Consider the following 16,644-nt stretch of genomic DNA (forward strand, 5'->3'; position numbering starts at 1 on the left):
AGCCACAGCTTCTCTTGGCACCCTGTGCCAGGGCCTACCACCCTTAGAGGGAAGAATTTCTTCCTAATATCTAATCTATTTGTCTCTCTGCATTGAGCAATCCTGTGAAGTCAACCATTTCTGTCTTGTTAGAGAACAAAAATGACTTTCCAACAAAACAAACAAACAAATAAGACTCAGTCAAATCCATTAATAGGTTACTAAATAGGACTTGCCTGCCCTCTCTGATCCAGATCTGAGGCTCCCAGAAGCTGTGTTGCTCTACTGGGTTTTCCCATTGCTTGCAGTGCACTTGGAAGTATTCCTTGCACCCTGAGTGCAAAGCAGGTGGACCAGTACCTACCATGGATATCCCCAAATTTAGGATAATACACACACATATGCTTACATAACAAAATGAATGGGCTTGGTTTACAGAACTGGACATTTGATCTGTGGCTCAGCTTGGGTGTGGGAGATACCAAAGTAGCTATGAGCACCTCTCCCTTCTAGCAGTGGGTTTGTTCTGGTACTAATTGGAGTGCTGTATGTACCTCAGACACTGGCTGGAAATAGCTCTGGATAAGACACACTGGCAGTTGCGGACAAGTAGGAAGTGGCAGCCAAGACTGGATGTCAGGAGAGGCCAGGAGGGGATGTCATAAAAACCCTGTGCTGTTTGGAGTGCTTTCATCCACGGGAATTCTTCAAGAGTTGGCTCATGGAGCGTTGCAGCTGTCCTGCACTGCTGGCAAGAGCAGCATGGCCACGTGAAGTGGCCAGGCCATGGCCGGTGGGGAATTCCGGGTCTCTTCCTAACGGGACAGAGGAGGCTTTCAGCAAACACTGCTGAAGCTTCATTTGGCACCTTACAAAGAGAAAACTTGAAAATCTGCCCCTACTGCTTTGTCCTGCTTCCACGCTGCTCTGCTGTCTTGGCTGTAAAAGGATGATAAGTCAGGGCTCTGCACAGCCTGGGAGCTGTAGGGAACCACTCTGCAAACAGTTTTTGCTCCAAGAAAAGCCTGGTGTGCTGTATGCAGCCATTGTGCCACAGACCCCAGGGTCCCCACCAGCCAGATTTTCTAACCACAGATTCCAAGTCATTCCTCTCACATTAAAGAGTTTCTGCCCCACAGGGAGGGGAACTTCAATCTTCTCAAACAGATCTGCTTTTACAGGAGGCTATTTTAGGTGTTGATTCTGTAACAGTGAAGTTATTGGACAAATGAAGAACATGGCATATGCTGTCGCTTGGAGCAATTTGCATTCCTCAGGTGCTAAAAGCTTTAAATACTTCCTTTGGGCATGAAATAGATCTGCTGCCAAAGAAGCCAGCATTCCTGAGAGTGCCTGTCCCACAGACTCCCACAGGGGAAAAGTCTGCAGAGCTGAACTAGTCTGACCCCAGGAAATCCTTCCCACAGCTCTCATTCTTGCTCAGCTTCTCCTTTAAGTTTCATAATTTGCTGAAAGATCAGTTTGATGTTTGGTTATCTTCCTTTTCACGCACTTTCTTGGTCTTCCTCTTTTATATTAATACCATATTAAAGCTGGGATGTGAACCGTGCAAGTCAGGAAGTCCAAGATGCTCTTTCAAAGACACTCAGTCAACATTGTTAATCATTTTAAAATGATTGTTGTCTTTGCTAATACACAAAGAACTCATTTCAGACTGGAGCTAAACACATCTGTGGAGCCAGCAGGTAACATCCCTCCAGGGATTCCTCATTCTTCTGAGCTTATTTTTATCTATTTTAACTAAAACATCATACACAGATCTCCAGTATCAATACCTTTAAGATTTATTCATGTTTCCTTCCCTTTTTTTTTTTTTTACACACAGTAGCAGTGCTATCATGCTTTACAATGATTTAAAGGTTTTTCAGTGCATTCTTGAACTTGCTTTGGGTTCCAAAGTATATCAGCTGTTTTTTCATGGTCAAATATAATGACTATTGTATAACAGACTCTGTGTTTGTTCCATTCATGATTTGTTTGTGTATTTTTTTGCACTTTTTATTAAACTGGAATAGCAACATTTGGAAATTCTGAGCTCCGTTCATGATTTACAGGAATGTCAGAGATTTTCATCTGCCCCACTCACATTTGAACATGACTCCATGCTCAAATTAACTGGTCCCTATTTCTGCCTCCATAAGAACCTTTAGCTACTCATACTCCTGGCTGCACCTCCAAAGCTGTCAATGTCTCCTAAAATTATAGCCAGTAATTTATCCTTCTCCCATTCAAACTCACAAAAGAGGTAGACAGTAAATGCCTATTCTCTGCATCACTGGATCCTAGCTGGTGCTAGCCTGGTATAAGTATTTTATTACATAAATGGGAATAAATCCACTTGGATTCATCAGACTTTCCTTCATACCCTTTGTGCAAACACTTGTTTATGAATCAACGGCCCAAACTACATGTCCCCAGAATGCTGGAAGGAAAAATCGCATTTGACCCCATTTTTACCACATGCTCCATCTGGATAAAAGCTGAATCCAAAATTTTTTTCTGCAGGCCAGATACTTGTTATTTGGGGAACTGAGGGAGTAATTAATGTAGCTCTCTATACAGCCAGCTTGTGACCATGCATATTCATCGGAGTGTTCATGGCTTTTTGGAGTAGAATCACAAAATAATTTGGGTTGGAAGGGACCTTAAAGATCACTCAGCTCCACCCCTGAAATGGGTAGGGACACCTCCCATTATCCCAAGTCCTGTCCAACCTGGCCTTGGACACTTCCAGGGATGGGGCAGCCACAGCTTCTCTGGGCACCCTGTGCCAGGGCCTCGTCACCCTCACAAGGAAGAATTTCTTCTAATACCCCCTCTGTCAATTTGAGGCCAATCCCCTTGTCCTGTCACCCCAGGCCCTTATCCAAAGTCTCTCTCCAGCTCTCTTGAAAGCCCTTTAGCCACTGGAAAGGGCTCTAAGGTCTCCGTGCACCTTCTCCAACCCAGGCTCCAATTTTCTCAGCCTATGTATTGATGAATGAATGATTAACATGAAAGCCCGAGGAGTGGACATTGAAAACCAGCGAGAATTCAGACGCTGTTTTAACTGACGAAAAAGAATCTGCAAACGGCGGCCGAGGAGAACCCCGCTCCGCCAGCGGCTCTTCCCCCTCACGGCCGCACCTCCCCCGGCCCGCCCCTCACGGCGGCTGCGGGGCTTCCCGGGGCCTCGGCAGGGGCTGCGCGCGCCCCGCCCGCGGCGGGAACGGGCCCGGCAGGTGCGTGAGGGGGAGCCCGGGAACGGCCGGGAATGACCGGGAAAGGCCGGGAGTAACCGGGAATGACGGAAAGCCACCGGGAATGGCCGGGGCGGGCGGAGGAGGAGGAGGGAGCTCGGATTCCTGAGGCCCAGCCGGCCTTGCCCGTGACTGCCGGGCACGCCCCGCGCTGCAGCCCTGGGTTCCGCTCCGAATCACGAGTGTCCTCAACCAAAACGGAGCGTAGTTTTGCTGTAAAGGCTTTTTGCTTGCTTGGTTGGTTTTCGTTGTTACCTTCTTTGTTCTTTACAGAAGGATGAGTTTCATCCCAAAAAAGCTCAAGATGCCCGGTAGGGAGTAGGAGCGAGGACTTGAATTGCAGGGAAATGAGATCCCCAGCACTTAGTAAGGTGAATAAAAGTATCCCTTTTGGCATATTTTTTGAGGTATTAGGCTTGCACGTTCTGTCAGAATCTGTGGAGAAATTGGCTCGATATTTATGGTTATATTAGCTCATGCCTGCAGTCTTTTTTCAAGGGTTTTTTTTTTTTAATGCTTCTCACATTGTTGTCCAGAAAACTATACATTATTGACTTGCTTCTGGTTACTAATAGGATAGACTAGACAGGAAAGGCAGAGAGACATCATTTATGCTGAGAATTCACTGAAGGATCTGCCTTAAAATGTCTGTTTAAGAGCTTATGGAACAAAAAGACAGAAATAACAGGCTGCAATAAGTTGCCAAACTGGCAGAAACAGGCAGGAATAAACTACCAAACCAGATGCAGCCCCCAAGGACAGTGCTGCTAGTGATGGTTTCAGCAGCAAATGTGTCACTAATGTTTAAAGAGGATTCTAGGGGAAATCCAAGGACTGCAGACCTGGAATTTTGACCACCAAGGAGTGAATTAATAGAAAATATAGCAAGATAGCATTACTGGAGAGCTGCATAAGTATCTAGGGGGGAGAATCAATGTGGCTTAAAATTCGTGCCTTTAAAAAATTCTGGAATTTTCTGCAGGTCTAAATCAGCATGTTGAGGTCTGGCTCACAGTCTACTCAGATTTCAGGAAGGTGTTAAACAGGAGCCCTTAACCTGAGCAGCCCTGGACATAATAAGGGAGTTCCCCTGTCATAAATACAGAGTTGTTGCAAAGATAGGAAAGAGGATGTGAGTAAATGGGCAGCTCTCCTAGCGGCTGGAGGTCACCGTTGGGGTGCTGCAGGCATGGTTTATAGGTGACATGGAAAACCAGTGCTTACAGCTGCTTTTGCCTTATTTAGGGTGGTAAAGAAGAGGGCTGAGGGTGGTGAAGTGCAGGTGTAAACTGATTTGTATGGGTAGGGAGCAATGCAAATGCCCCACACAAAATAAGTGAGTTTTTGGAGCAATAATAATACTAAATAATTCTGTGACGTTTTCTTCCTTAGTGAAGTCTCTCATTGGCCAGTGTTACAGAGATTCAGGGGAGACTGTGCCTGGGTCAGAAGGTTCCAGTCCAGAGACATGGAGGATGTGTGGAGGAGCACTGGATGTTTATCCTGTTCTTCCCCAGGCTCCTGCTCTTGACGTGGGCTGGAGAGCAGGATACAGGGAGAGGTATCCTTTGGTCTGACCCAGCATTGACCTAGCATGTATTCCCACTTAAAATCTGTACAACTGGGAATTGCTGTGAGGAATTGTCTCTCCAGAAGTGGCAGTGTTTTATGTACTCTTTTTCATTACTCTGTCAGAAAAATTGATATACCTGAGGAAAGTTTTGCAGGTATGGGCCTGGGGGCCAAAAGTACATGCAAATTGCTGGTGGAATTTTTTTTTTTTGGCCTTCTTTTCATGAAAACTCATTAAATACCTAAGAAAATACCTGCAAATGCGTTCTTGTTAGGAGTAAAGAATCCTCTGTGGACTCTTTGTGCCTTGACTACAAGGTGTATCTGCTGCTGAGCAGGGTTTTACACAGATTTGCAGTGTCACTCCAATTCTGGCTTGCAGGCTCCTGAAGCACTTGCCTGAGATTAGCCCAGCAGCCCTGAACACTCCAGGCACTTGTGCTGCCTGATTTCAGCTCTTGATTTTCTAACTTCCATACCTTTTTTTTCGTATGTGTTTCCCAGATGTGCTTTACAACTTGTAGTTAATTTAGTTACAACAGGATTAGTAGAAAGTGATTAAACCCACGGCTCATTATTTGAGGCCCAGGAGTAGAATTTGCTTATTATACAAGCAAGAAAAACTAGATAAAAGTGAAGAATTGCAGAATTTGTATGCAGACCTACAGAAGAGGTTGAGCCTTTTGCTTCCCAAATACACAGGGCTTGGATCTGTGGTATGTGTTGCCTTCTACAGCGTGGTTTTTCTTGGGCAAGAAGAGATTTGTATTGACAAGCAACATCCTTTCCAGAAAGTGTAGATAGGCTTTGAGGCATGGAGCTTTGTGTTTCAGATGAACAAGCAGGGAGACAGAGGGTAGAATGTTTTATGTTCTGGGTTTCCAAGCTGGTGTTGCAGCACCTCACTGTGCACTCATGTTTCTGTGTGTGACCCATTTCTCCTGGCTAGAAGGCAATTTCCAGCTGCTGTTTCTATTGAAGATGCTGAGATGTGTCGAGGATGAGCCCATAGCAGTGAAGTTACAAGTGCCCTGAGGCTGCTGCTGTAACGTGTCGATAAGAGCACTTGCAGCTTTTAGGAATGATTTAATTGGAAGTGCAGTAGGTGCCAGGCAGCTCAGATCCTGTTTCTGGTGTCGCATTCCATTAGAGCACAAATTACCAAATGAGTTAATGCTGCACTGGAGGCAGCCATGTTTGCAGCGTGTCTTTATGTGTGGCTGATGAGCTGGAAGTTCCAGTTAATTCTGTCAGAGAGGTCTGGAGGTGTTGTCTTCAGTGGGAAGTACTGCCTTGACTGAGCGTTTCAGAGGGTCGGTCTGAAATGGTGACGTGTTCTTCCTCTGGCCCTTCCTTCCTGCAGCACTTTCTCCTAGGCAGGACTCATTTGCCAAAGACACCAGACAGTTTTGTCTGAGGCAGCCTGGTGAGTTCTGACAAAATTTTTAAGAATTCCCACCAGCTGAAAGCCACAGTTCAGAGTACCTGACATGGAGCTGGTGGTTCTATGGCACGTCTGACACCATCGAATTATTGCAATAAAGAATTTGGTGTTCAGAAAAAAATAAAACCGTCCTAAGTCTCTGCCAGTCATGCCAATGTGATTTGATTATTTTTTCCTGCCTATTTTTACATGTTTGTGTCTGGATTCTTCTGAAGTGAAACATAACACTGGGGGAATTTGCACTGGTGATTCAGATTGTAGCAATGCTGAATTTGTTTCACTGTAGTGAAAAGAAACTCTTGCTGGTGGAACTTCATTGTGAGCATCATCAGACCAAGATAAAGATTGCTTTTGATATTGGAAGTTCTTGTAGTAATTTTTAAATGCTGATGATCTGGTGAAAAATGAGTGACAACAGCTAATTAATGATGTATATACTTGTTTACAGGATTCTTTCCCCATTTCTAAATCTGTATGAAGTTGGAGCCTTAACATGTGGTTCAATTTAGAACTGGTGTCTTTGCATTCTCTAGTAAAAGTCCTTTTTTGAGGCTGACACTCTCCAAATTTAATGCCAATAGGGGCATTTTAAAAGTATTGTTTCAGCTTTCTGTGTATTCAGTATAGGAAAAGTGCATTCCCCACTCAATAACAAAGGCTAAAGAGCATCTCCAGAACTGCCCATTTGGGAAATGGGATTTTTCTGGACCAACAGAAAACTGCAAATTATTCTGGACTTTGATCTAATAGGGCACTCTTGGTATTACATCCCCATTTGATCTCCAGAATCTCTTGGCCCGTTTCAATGTATCCATTCATTCATTCATTTATTAGTGAATAAACGCTTGTACCTGTTCAACAGGTGTAAGGACTGCAGCACTGAAAACAAAACACCAGCTTTTGGATCTCACATAGGAAGGTGGTGACAAACCAGAAGAAGAATTGCACGTGATGTAGTTGCCTCAGGTCCGTGCTGTTGGCTGGAGCAGTGGGCTGAATCTTTCTGGTAAGTTGGGTCATTTTGGGGAGATTCTAACACAAACACTTCTACAGCACAATAAACAAGTTTGTGACTGAATAGGGCATCTCTGAATTTCCTGTGGAGGTTTAGATTCTGATCCAGTTACATTACCTTTGAAAATGATTGATACACAACTTCTGCAGGCTTTTTCACAATTTTTGAAGTGCTTGTTTTCTGTCTGCTTAAAAGATTATGTTAGCTTTAGATATAAAGTACATATTACTAGTTCATCTTTGCTTTCACTTGCCAAATTTTCTAACCTAACAGCAAACGTATTTTCATTGCTTAATTGAAGCAGAGTTGCTTTTCTCTGCAGTTCTTAAAAGATGAATACTCCAACTGCTGTTTTCTGTTTGCTCATGAGTAGAGCCCAATATTTGCCCAGCCTGGTGCAAACACAGCTAAATCTGTCACCTGCTGCTGCAGTTTGCACAGTTTGTCCATGTAGTCATAGCTTTCAGATTCATTGTTGTGGAGAGATGTGTAAAAACAGAAGTTTGTGGAAATTAGTTGCTTTTCAATAAGCATTATAATCCTAATTATATTTATATCCATTTTCTAGAACTATGCCAAGAAAAAGAAAGCTGTTGGCTCAATTAAGTGCTCTTCAAACCACCACCAGCATCCCTCAGATCTGTGCTGTGGAGCAGCTGAACACTACACCTGGAGCAGATCCTTCTCCAAAAAGCAGCAAATATTTTGTGATAGAAAAGCAAAAATCTACTCAGCTGCAAGAAGATTTTTTCAACCAGCCCTGTGTTAGTCTGGCCAAGTCCTTTCTGGGACAGGTAAGGCACGAGCACTGAGATTCTTGTACTGGACCATATGCTAGCTAATAACTTAGTGTAAAAGGATGAAATTCTTTTTTTGCCATTTGACTCCCAGGCTTGGCTATTTTAGGACTACAGCTCTCATTCCTTCTCTTGCTAAGTGCAGTGGAATTTAAAGACCAGTAGCAGAATCTATTCTAGATGAAGTCAGAGGAGTAATTTTTCAGGTTTAGTCTGTCACATTTTTAATTGGATTTTGTTTGGTGGAGATTTCCTCCCCTTTTTCTGTTTGCTAAAATGTGCATAGCTGCTTGTGGTTTGAAGGCTGTTTCAGGCCCATTATTTTCCTTTCAGCAATTGCTTTACATGTTTTTGTTTCTTGCTTATCCCAGTGGAAAGTAATGCTCTGCAGTCAGCAACATCTTCTTTGCCTCCATTTTACTGTCTTGTTATGCTAAGGATTGCACAGTCCCACAGTTAAGCTCTCTTCACTCCAAGTATTGCTATTCCTATCTTTTGTTTCTGAGTTTCCAAGTCATTACCTAAGGGACTTCTCCCTTATCCCATTGCATAAACTTTGAGAAGTCTTTGGACCTTGCTGAAAGCCTTTGAAAATTAGAGTGGTGGAGATTCACTCTTGTGCTTACTGAGTCCTTCAGAAAACTCTCTGGCTCTTTCCAGGGGAGGGAGTTCCCTCAGTGTTTTCCGTATAGAAAGTTCCAGTCTGGGACCTTCTAAACTCAGCTGCAAAATGTGTGTTCAGTTTCACTGCTATGGTCTTATCTTCTCTGAGTCTTTTTTATACCTTTATTGTCTGCCGAGTGAGCAGACTCTCTGGGTTCTCATGGCTTTAGATAACTTCAGGAATTTGTTCCACACACTGTTGGTTTTGGCCTGTTTAGCTGCATCCAGCCTTTTTTTTATTTTCTAAGGATATCTTGCTTGTAAGTGACGCCTTTGCTCTGCTTTTTGGCCCTGCTGGGTTTCTTTCTGCTCTGCCTTCACCTCTTTGTGATACTCCACATGTGTTGCTATCTTTGCAGACATCCTGCTAGAGGCTTGCCTTTCAGGCCTTAACCTTTGGCTGCCTCTAAAGTTCTTCCCAACAAGCTCCCTCACTTTATGTGGTTTCCTCTTTTTTGCTGGTGGGCAGGACTCTGATAGATTATTTTTGGACTTTAATGCTTGTGAAAGGACACTGAACTTTATCCTTCACGGTCATGATACTAAGTTGTTTTTCAGGAATAAGTCTTTGGAAAAGACTTTGTGTTTTGCTCCAGATCTAAGAACTGAGTCTTTCCTCGTGAGCTTCCTGATTCCTCACTCTGCACAGCATTTGATGGTGTCTAAGAAAGCATTGCACATGTCCTGGTCTATTTGAGGATGCCTGAAGTCTCCCATTACTGATACATTTTTGTCTTAATGGCTCCATCATGTTCATACATTCAGTTACTCTGGGCAGAGGATTCTTGAGTCCTAATTGTGTATTTTTCCTATTTAGGCCTAGTATTCCAAACCACATGATTGCTGTCTTAATTTTACATTTTCTTTTAAAGTATAACCCTCAGTCTCCCATGACTCAGCCTGTTCTCTCATAAAGGTATCTTAGTGTTTGCTTCATTACCTTTATTCTACCAAATTTTGGAGACATCTGATATATAAGTATTACTTATCTTCATGATACCTGACTTTTTGGAAACAAAAAAGATACATTGCAGTAAATGGCCTTTCAGAGGGAACTGCCATAACATCAAGATACATCCTCAATGAAAAAAATAACCTTTATGAAATGGCTTACTGTGAGGTGTTGGGGATTACCACAATTTTTAAATTTTTTTATCCAACAGAATATTTGGTGTGTCTGAAGACAGGGAAATGCCTGGATTCTTTTAAACCCATAACCTAACCATTGCATTTCATCATGCTGAGGGAGAAATGTGGCCACATGGGTCTGGTTTTGGGGTGTTTCCAGCCACTTGCTGAACACCAGTGCTTTTTTTTTTTTTTTATATAAAAATAAGAAACAGATTATTTTCAACCATTTGACAAGAGCTGTAGGGAAACTGATATACCAGAGCTGCAGCTTTGGAAACCAACTCCTGCAGCATCCATTATGGATCAGATCAATTGGATTGCTGCATTAGCAATCCAGCACAAACATCTGTTAGGAATTAAACTTCGTTTTCTGAAGGTCATTTTTGAACAGCTGCATAATTAAAGTGTTATAATTAAACTGATAGCTGGTGCCCAAACAAGACCCTGCTGCAGTATTTCATACACATTAAGTAAAGCACAAAGTTTAGAAATCAGGTCAAACCACAAATTCCTTTGTAAAAAGTTTAGTTGTTGTTTTATTTTTAAAGAGAATTTTTTGACTGGCATGTTTTGTTTCCCCTGCATCTGCTTTGTTTTATTTAAGGAGGTACCAGCAGCAAGAACACACTGTAATAACAAAGATCTGTTGTTGTCTGCCTGAAGCCAATTCCCAGCTCTCCCACACTGCCCTTCTCTGTGGTGCAGAAAATACTGAAATAGCATTGATGCTCTCTCTAGAGCTGATTATCTCTGTGATTTGGGACTGGGACTTGTTTGAAACATCTCTAGGGAGAGAAACTGTCTAATCATAGCAGTTATTTAATTGTGCCACTGTCATATTTCTTCTGATCTAAAGATTATACATTCATGATGCTTCAAGGTTGATATCAGCAGTGATTTTTGCCTTAAACCTGATGGATTGGAGTGGAGAATACAGAAAATAACCACAAGAGCAACTCCGTGGGCTTTAGTAGTTGTAGGATCATAAATTGATTCTTTTTAATACTGCTTCATCTAGACACTCCAGGCGTTTTGTGGGGTGAGTGACAGGTAGGAACTCCTTGTACTGGGCTGTGGCCTGAGCAGTGGAAGCTGAAAAAGTTGGTGTTAGCTTACAGACTGCAAACTGGAGAGGATTTAGTACCATCAGGTCCTTTCTTTCCAGTTTCTCTGTTTCCACAGCTCTTGCTGTGGTTATTTTGTACTGAGGGCTGGTAACTGATGCACTCTGACCTCTCTTTCAGATTTTAGTTCGCAAACTTCCTGATGGCAGAGAGCTCTGGGGCAGGATTGTTGAAACAGAAGCTTATCTGGGTGGGGAAGATGAAGCTTCCCACTCCAAAGGTGGGAAGCAAACACAACGAAACGCAGCAATGTTCATGAAACCAGGAACTCTGTACGTGTATCAGATCTATGGGATTTATTTCTGCATGAATGTTTCCAGCCAAGGTAAGCTGGGGCTGAAAGAGATGGAATGCCAGCAGCATGGGGCTGACACTAAAAGCTACAGTGGTGCTGCAAGTCATTTGTGAGCTCCCTGTGGGCTCTCTGATGCCAGTGACTTGCTGTCATCATTGTCCCTTGGGACCTGGCCTTTGCCACTGTGACCAGGGTGGACCTGTGGACAGGCAGCACAGCAGGCAGGGCCCATCTCCAGTTGCCCAGTTTGTCCCAGCTGGGAGCTGTGGGAGCTGTTCAGGCACACAAAGATTGAGAAATGAGGGAGAATCTGGATAGGATGGAGCTTTTAGTTTCAATGACCTGGGCTGCTGCCTCAGTCATGTGATTCAGTGAACCTTGTTCTTCAAAAGTGGTGATGTAGAGAAAAATTCATTAGAAGTCATTAATGACAGCCTAAATCCTGGTATCTGTTGCCGTGGCAGGAAACTCCTCTGTCTCCTACCTTTATCTTCAGAGGCTGAATGAAATGTTGAGGAACACAAAACACCTGAGATGTCCTAAGCTTAAGCAAGGAGTCAGTAGGAGCATTTTAGCTGTCTAGCTGTATCTAAAGGCCAAAAAAATCCCGTCCAAATCAAAATACCCAGACTGTTACAGAATTTTCAATCTTCTTTTATTATTCTCAAGAAAAAATAATCAAGCTCTAATTAAATTATTCTGGAGTTTACTGAAACTGTCCTTCCATATTTCAAGATTCTTAACAAGCAAGTGTTACTGAAAACTTCCTTCTTTTCCTTTCCTGTAAGAATGACAATATTTGCCTTACAATGAAGCAGTTGTTTAATTAGACACCTTGAAATGGCAGCAAGTTTCCTAGGTAACTACTCACTGTTAGAAAAAACCTCAAATCCACTTTACATTCTTCTTCACCATTTTTAAGATAAAGGTTAAAAAGTTTGTGTATTCCTAAGTGGAAAGCAAATGTAACTGTGACCATTAATGCTCAGGTTTTGGCCTTTGGACAGAAGCCAAGCAGAAAAACAGTGCCAGGTTATAGTGTGGGGGAAGAGCCTGACTTTGAAATGGGGGTCTGGAGTCTGGATGAACACATGTGAACTTCATTACATTGGCTCTGCCAAATCTGTTCACATAATAAAAGCACATAGTTCATTTGTCAGGATGGGATTCTTGGTGTTTGAAATATTGAGAATAATACTTTTTATTTAAAAAAAAATATGTTTAGCCTTTGAATTCTAGAAATATTTCTTTGAAATACACACTTTGGGAAATGTTTCCTTATATACCTGTGTTTAGTTTTGTAGCAAAGCAGTTAAAGGGCTCCCTGTGGTGATGGAATTAATTGGATTTTTGTTACAAACTCCCTCCCCATCATCCTGTCACACATGAGGGACACCAGGCAGAGCTGTCACTGCCAGCTTTGTCAGAGCACTGCAGTCAGTACCATGGCTGTGCACTGATGCAGCTACAAAACAGGAGCTGCTCCTGTGTATTTGCCCATGTACAAGAGTGTTGAAAGAATTTGGGGAGGAATCACAGCCAAGATGTTTTTCTCCAGTTAGAGGAAGAAGGAGTTGTTTAATTGTGCTGTCATTTAGTCTGAGGGAAGGATTGAGGGAGTCATCTTCATGGTGGCACCTGGGTAGAAGGCAAAAGCATTTCATTCTCTGGATATGGGTTAGATCTTGGAAACTTTATTTTGACTCTGGTTATGAAAAAAACTATGAAAAGAGAAACTGGCAAAAAAAAGTCCCATCTCTTGTGGCATAGTTTGGTCCTTCATAGCACAGAACATGCTCTGTAGGCAAACAGCTCCAAGAGACAAGTGTATGCTCTGATTCTTTGCAGATCACTTGTTTTAATACAAAAGCTCACAGCCTCTTACTCCAGGTGGAATAAACCTTCTCTGTGTATTGGTTTATGCTGGGGCTCAGGCTCCAGTATTCCTCTGCAGTGAGGAAGGGGAAATCTTTGTGCACATCACTGAGCTAAAACTACATCATGGGGAACTTTACTGTGAGAGGTCTTCCCACCACTGAGTGAAATACTGCAGCTGCCTGAAGCCATGGCAGGCATCACTACATTTGGAGAAATCGTGGGTGGTAGAGAAAAAGAGGTTATAGAAAAAATATAACCAAAGTCTTACTGTGCATAAATCCTAGATCCTGAGCAGCACAATGATCTCAGTACTAAGAGCTTTCCCTAGAGTAAGAGATATGGGGCTTCCCTTGTTTCAGGAAGAGGATAAATGCCAGTCATGCTTCTCTTTAACTTAGCTGTGATCTATTTCTCTGGAATTTGCCAAGGTCTGTATTTTGCTGCTGGATCTGAAAGAATAGCTTGTAAAATCAAGAGCCTGGTAATGCTCAGCCCAGGGTCACACTGCAGGGACTTCTCCCTAACTTTCAGCTCCTAGACTAAGATTTGAAGGAAGTATTGGGGAGCACTGAGTCAGGTGGGTGAATGGAGGAGAAAATTCCCTTCTCTCCAGTGGCCAAGAGCTGTTTCCAGCCTGGGAGCTGAAGCTGTTTTGGGGAAGGAGCAGGAAGCTGTGTCATGGGGGTGTGGGACTCCACTGCCATGTTATGATTTCTAGCTGCTCAGGGAGAGAATTGGCCTCTGCAGTGTCGTTAGATCCCAGCTTTTAGTCCTGAATGCTGCTCATTATATGGAGTGACTCTTAGGGGAGATAAATCCTCAGCATCCCCAACTGGCCCTGCTGCTGCTGGTGTGTGCACATTGGGCAGATGCTGAACCCAGGTGACCCTTGAGAGTGAACTGCTGCAGGCTGGGAGGGGGAGGAAGCCAGGCTGAAGCACTCTGGAGTTGAGCCAAAAGGATTCAGCTACTCTTTGGGAATTAAAATTAAATTTCTCATGTGGAAGTTTGCTCAGGAGGACCCAGAGGTGTGAGGGGAAGAAGGCAGTATCTCATCATGGTATCCCTGCACTCTTGTCCTGCTTGCTGTCTCCACCTCTTCCCAAGGCTACTTTCTGGGCAGAGTGGGATGTGTGTTGCACACAGCTAGAAAGAACCAGCTGGAAATGCAGAAAGAGCAGCCAGAGACAGAAATGCCCCGTGCCCCCTGGCTGGGCTCTGTGCTGCTCTGGGAGCACCTGCAGTTTTCCAAGTGCTTGTCTCTTCATGTGCACTCCCAAGGACTCCCAACTGACCACAGTTTGCACTTGCATTTGAGATGGATGAAAGCAAGCAGTGTAATTACTGACTGCTCAGAATCCCACAGTTGTTCCTGGCAGGGGAGGCAGCAACAGGATGAGAAGGATGTTTCTTTGTGCATCGATAAAAAGCAGAATTAGGACATGGAACATGTTCTTAAAAATCTAAAATGACCTTTGAGCTCTAAATCACTGTTAGGCCAGGGAATCGGCTTTTGGCTGCCAGATTAGCATCAATCCCCCTCCTTGGAGAAGGGAGTGCCTGGGAACAGATTGCTGACAGCTGTTGGAATTCAGGCTGTTGACTTCACCGAGCTGTAGTGGGGGCAGCAGGGGCTCTGAGATGGTTCAGGGCAGCAGGCACACCTCAGAGAGCCAGGACCTCACTGGGAGCCCAGAGGGGTAATTTACTGTGGGATTTGTACAAAATATGAGAGGGATTCTATTTTGGGAAATCACAGGTCCTTAGGGATCTGCCAGTGCCTACACAAAAAGCCTTTGCCAGGCATGAGCATGGCTCCAGATGTTCCAGGCTGGAGAGGGAGAAGGGATTCTTGAGGATGCTGGCGGGAGGAAAGCCGGGGGCGGCCAGCACAGGGGGAGCTGTGTGGGGCTGCACACAGGCCCTGTGCCAGTGCTCTCCTCACCCACTCAGGGCCAGAAGACCTCCCTGCTGGCCACTGGAAAATACCAGGCTGGAGATCCTTGTCTGACAGGGAATGTCTGTTCAGAGCTGCATCTTTGCTTTGCTGTCTGCAACAGCTGGGATAGCAGGAGACGTAAGGCTTCTGATGGGGTGGCAAATCACATTTGAGAAAAGAATTTGTCAGTTTTGTTCAGTTTTTGTCATAGAAGGGTCTCCTCTGCTACGTGCTGCTCCCAGGGCTATGCATCCCACAGCCAGACTGTGCAGCCCTGTCCTGACACAGGTCCCTGCCTTGGGAAAGCTTCCATGGCACATGTGTCCAAATCACATTGTTGGAGCTGTGCAGTGACCCAAGGCCATGCTCATCCCACCTGTTACATCTCCAGAGAGAGTTTGGATTGGTACCAGCCCAGGCTCCCTCAGCAGTGTCTGCTCCCAATGCATGCAGCTCCTTCCCAGGTTTCTCATTGTCCAGCCTCACTCTGCAAGCTGCCTCTTTCTGCTGGCAGCATCCAGCCTCATTCCTCCTCGCCTTTGTTAGCTGCAGTTCTTGTAATCAGAGTTTATTAGAAATCCACTGGGTTTGGGAGCAGCTTTGGATACCTCTGCCAAAACTGAACCAGATGTATGTTTATTCTGAACATTGTGCTGACATAAGAAAAAGCTCTTGCCCTCTGGCAAGCCTTGGAGCAGCAGCCAGACTTAGCAACATCAGGTGGAGCTGGGAAGAGCAAGTCAGCACTGCAGAATGAAGGGCACAGAGCTACAGGACACTGGAGACTTGGGGGAGGGAAGGGAGTGCCCTTGGAGCAAAGGACAGACGCCATGCTTGGGTGCATTCCCTCTTCCATCGGGCTGAGCCACAGGCTCAGAGCTGAAACGCTGCTGGCACAGGCTGAAAGGTGAGGCACTCCCAAAAAACAACCCCCTACTAACACCCAGCTCTTGTTGTGCACAGGAGAAGGGGCTGCAGTGCTGCTGCGTTCCTTGGAACCTCTGCAGGGCTTGGATGCCATGAGGGAGCTGCGTGGGGCCTCCAGGAAAGCACCCACCAGGCTGCTCAAGGACTGGCAGCTCTGCAATGGCCCCTCCAAGCTCTGCCAGGCATTTGGCATCGACAAGGCTTTTGACCAAAGGGACCTGACTCAGGACGCTGCCATCTGGATGGTGCCTGGACAGGACCTGCCAGGGGAGCAGGACGTGGTGGCCACCACCAGGATTGGCATTGGCAACAGGGGAGAGTGGGCACAGAAACCACTCAGGTTTTATCTACGAGGAAACAGATTTGTGAGTGTTGTAGACAAGAAAATGGAGAGAGAGATGGCAGCAAGGGGACACTCCCCTGGCAGCTGACAAGTCTTTCAAGTGTCCCCGGGACCAGGACTTGAGCTGTGCTCTGTACAATGGCCTCAGGCTGCATCAGGTAGAGGGGCTTGGGGGATTTTTAACAATAAATGTACTGTGTCACAATGAATGGGGCAAGGTGGAACTTTATTTGCAGGAGACTGGCATGAACTGAGGCTGGTTTTGGACACTTTGGAC

The 16,644-nt window shown here is 44.6% G+C and overlaps 1 protein-coding gene across 2 annotated transcripts; it reads left to right on the top strand.

The window, feature by feature from the left end:
* The first annotated feature begins 3,144 nt into the window (after positions 1-3,144).
* Positions 3,145-16,576, top strand: MPG (N-methylpurine DNA glycosylase). Of its 2 annotated transcripts, XM_014890954.2 has the most exons (6): positions 3,185-3,221; positions 3,513-3,610; positions 7,118-7,261; positions 7,839-8,064; positions 11,106-11,310; positions 16,061-16,576. In XM_014890954.2, the coding sequence occupies exons 4-6, from the start codon at positions 7,843-7,845 to the stop codon at positions 16,453-16,455; spliced, it is 822 nt and encodes a 273-aa protein (XP_014746440.1). In that variant the 5' UTR covers positions 3,185-3,221; positions 3,513-3,610; positions 7,118-7,261; positions 7,839-7,842; the 3' UTR covers positions 16,456-16,576. The 2 variants fall into 2 exon arrangements, with proteins under 2 accessions (XP_088030667.1, XP_014746440.1); XM_088174541.1 differs by lacking the exon at positions 3,513-3,610 and having other exon boundaries at positions 3,145-3,221.
* Positions 16,577-16,644: the final 68 nt, after the last annotated feature.

Source organism: Sturnus vulgaris, chromosome 16, assembly GCF_052056855.1.
Source record: "Sturnus vulgaris isolate bStuVul1 chromosome 16, bStuVul1.hap1, whole genome shotgun sequence".
Taxonomy (NCBI): Eukaryota; Metazoa; Chordata; class Aves; order Passeriformes; family Sturnidae; genus Sturnus; species Sturnus vulgaris.

Excerpts from the sequence above, each read along its gene's own strand:
- MPG (XM_088174541.1), top strand. The coding sequence starts at position 7,843 with ATGCCAAGAAAAAGAAAGCTGTTGGCTCAATTAAGTGCTCTTCAAACC. Across the intron at positions 8,065-11,105 it reads CCAAGTCCTTTCTGGGACAG|ATTTTAGTTCGCAAACTTCC; the intron begins GTAAGGCACGAG and ends CCTCTCTTTCAG. Across the intron at positions 11,311-16,060 it reads CATGAATGTTTCCAGCCAAG|GAGAAGGGGCTGCAGTGCTG; the intron begins GTAAGCTGGGGC and ends TGTTGTGCACAG.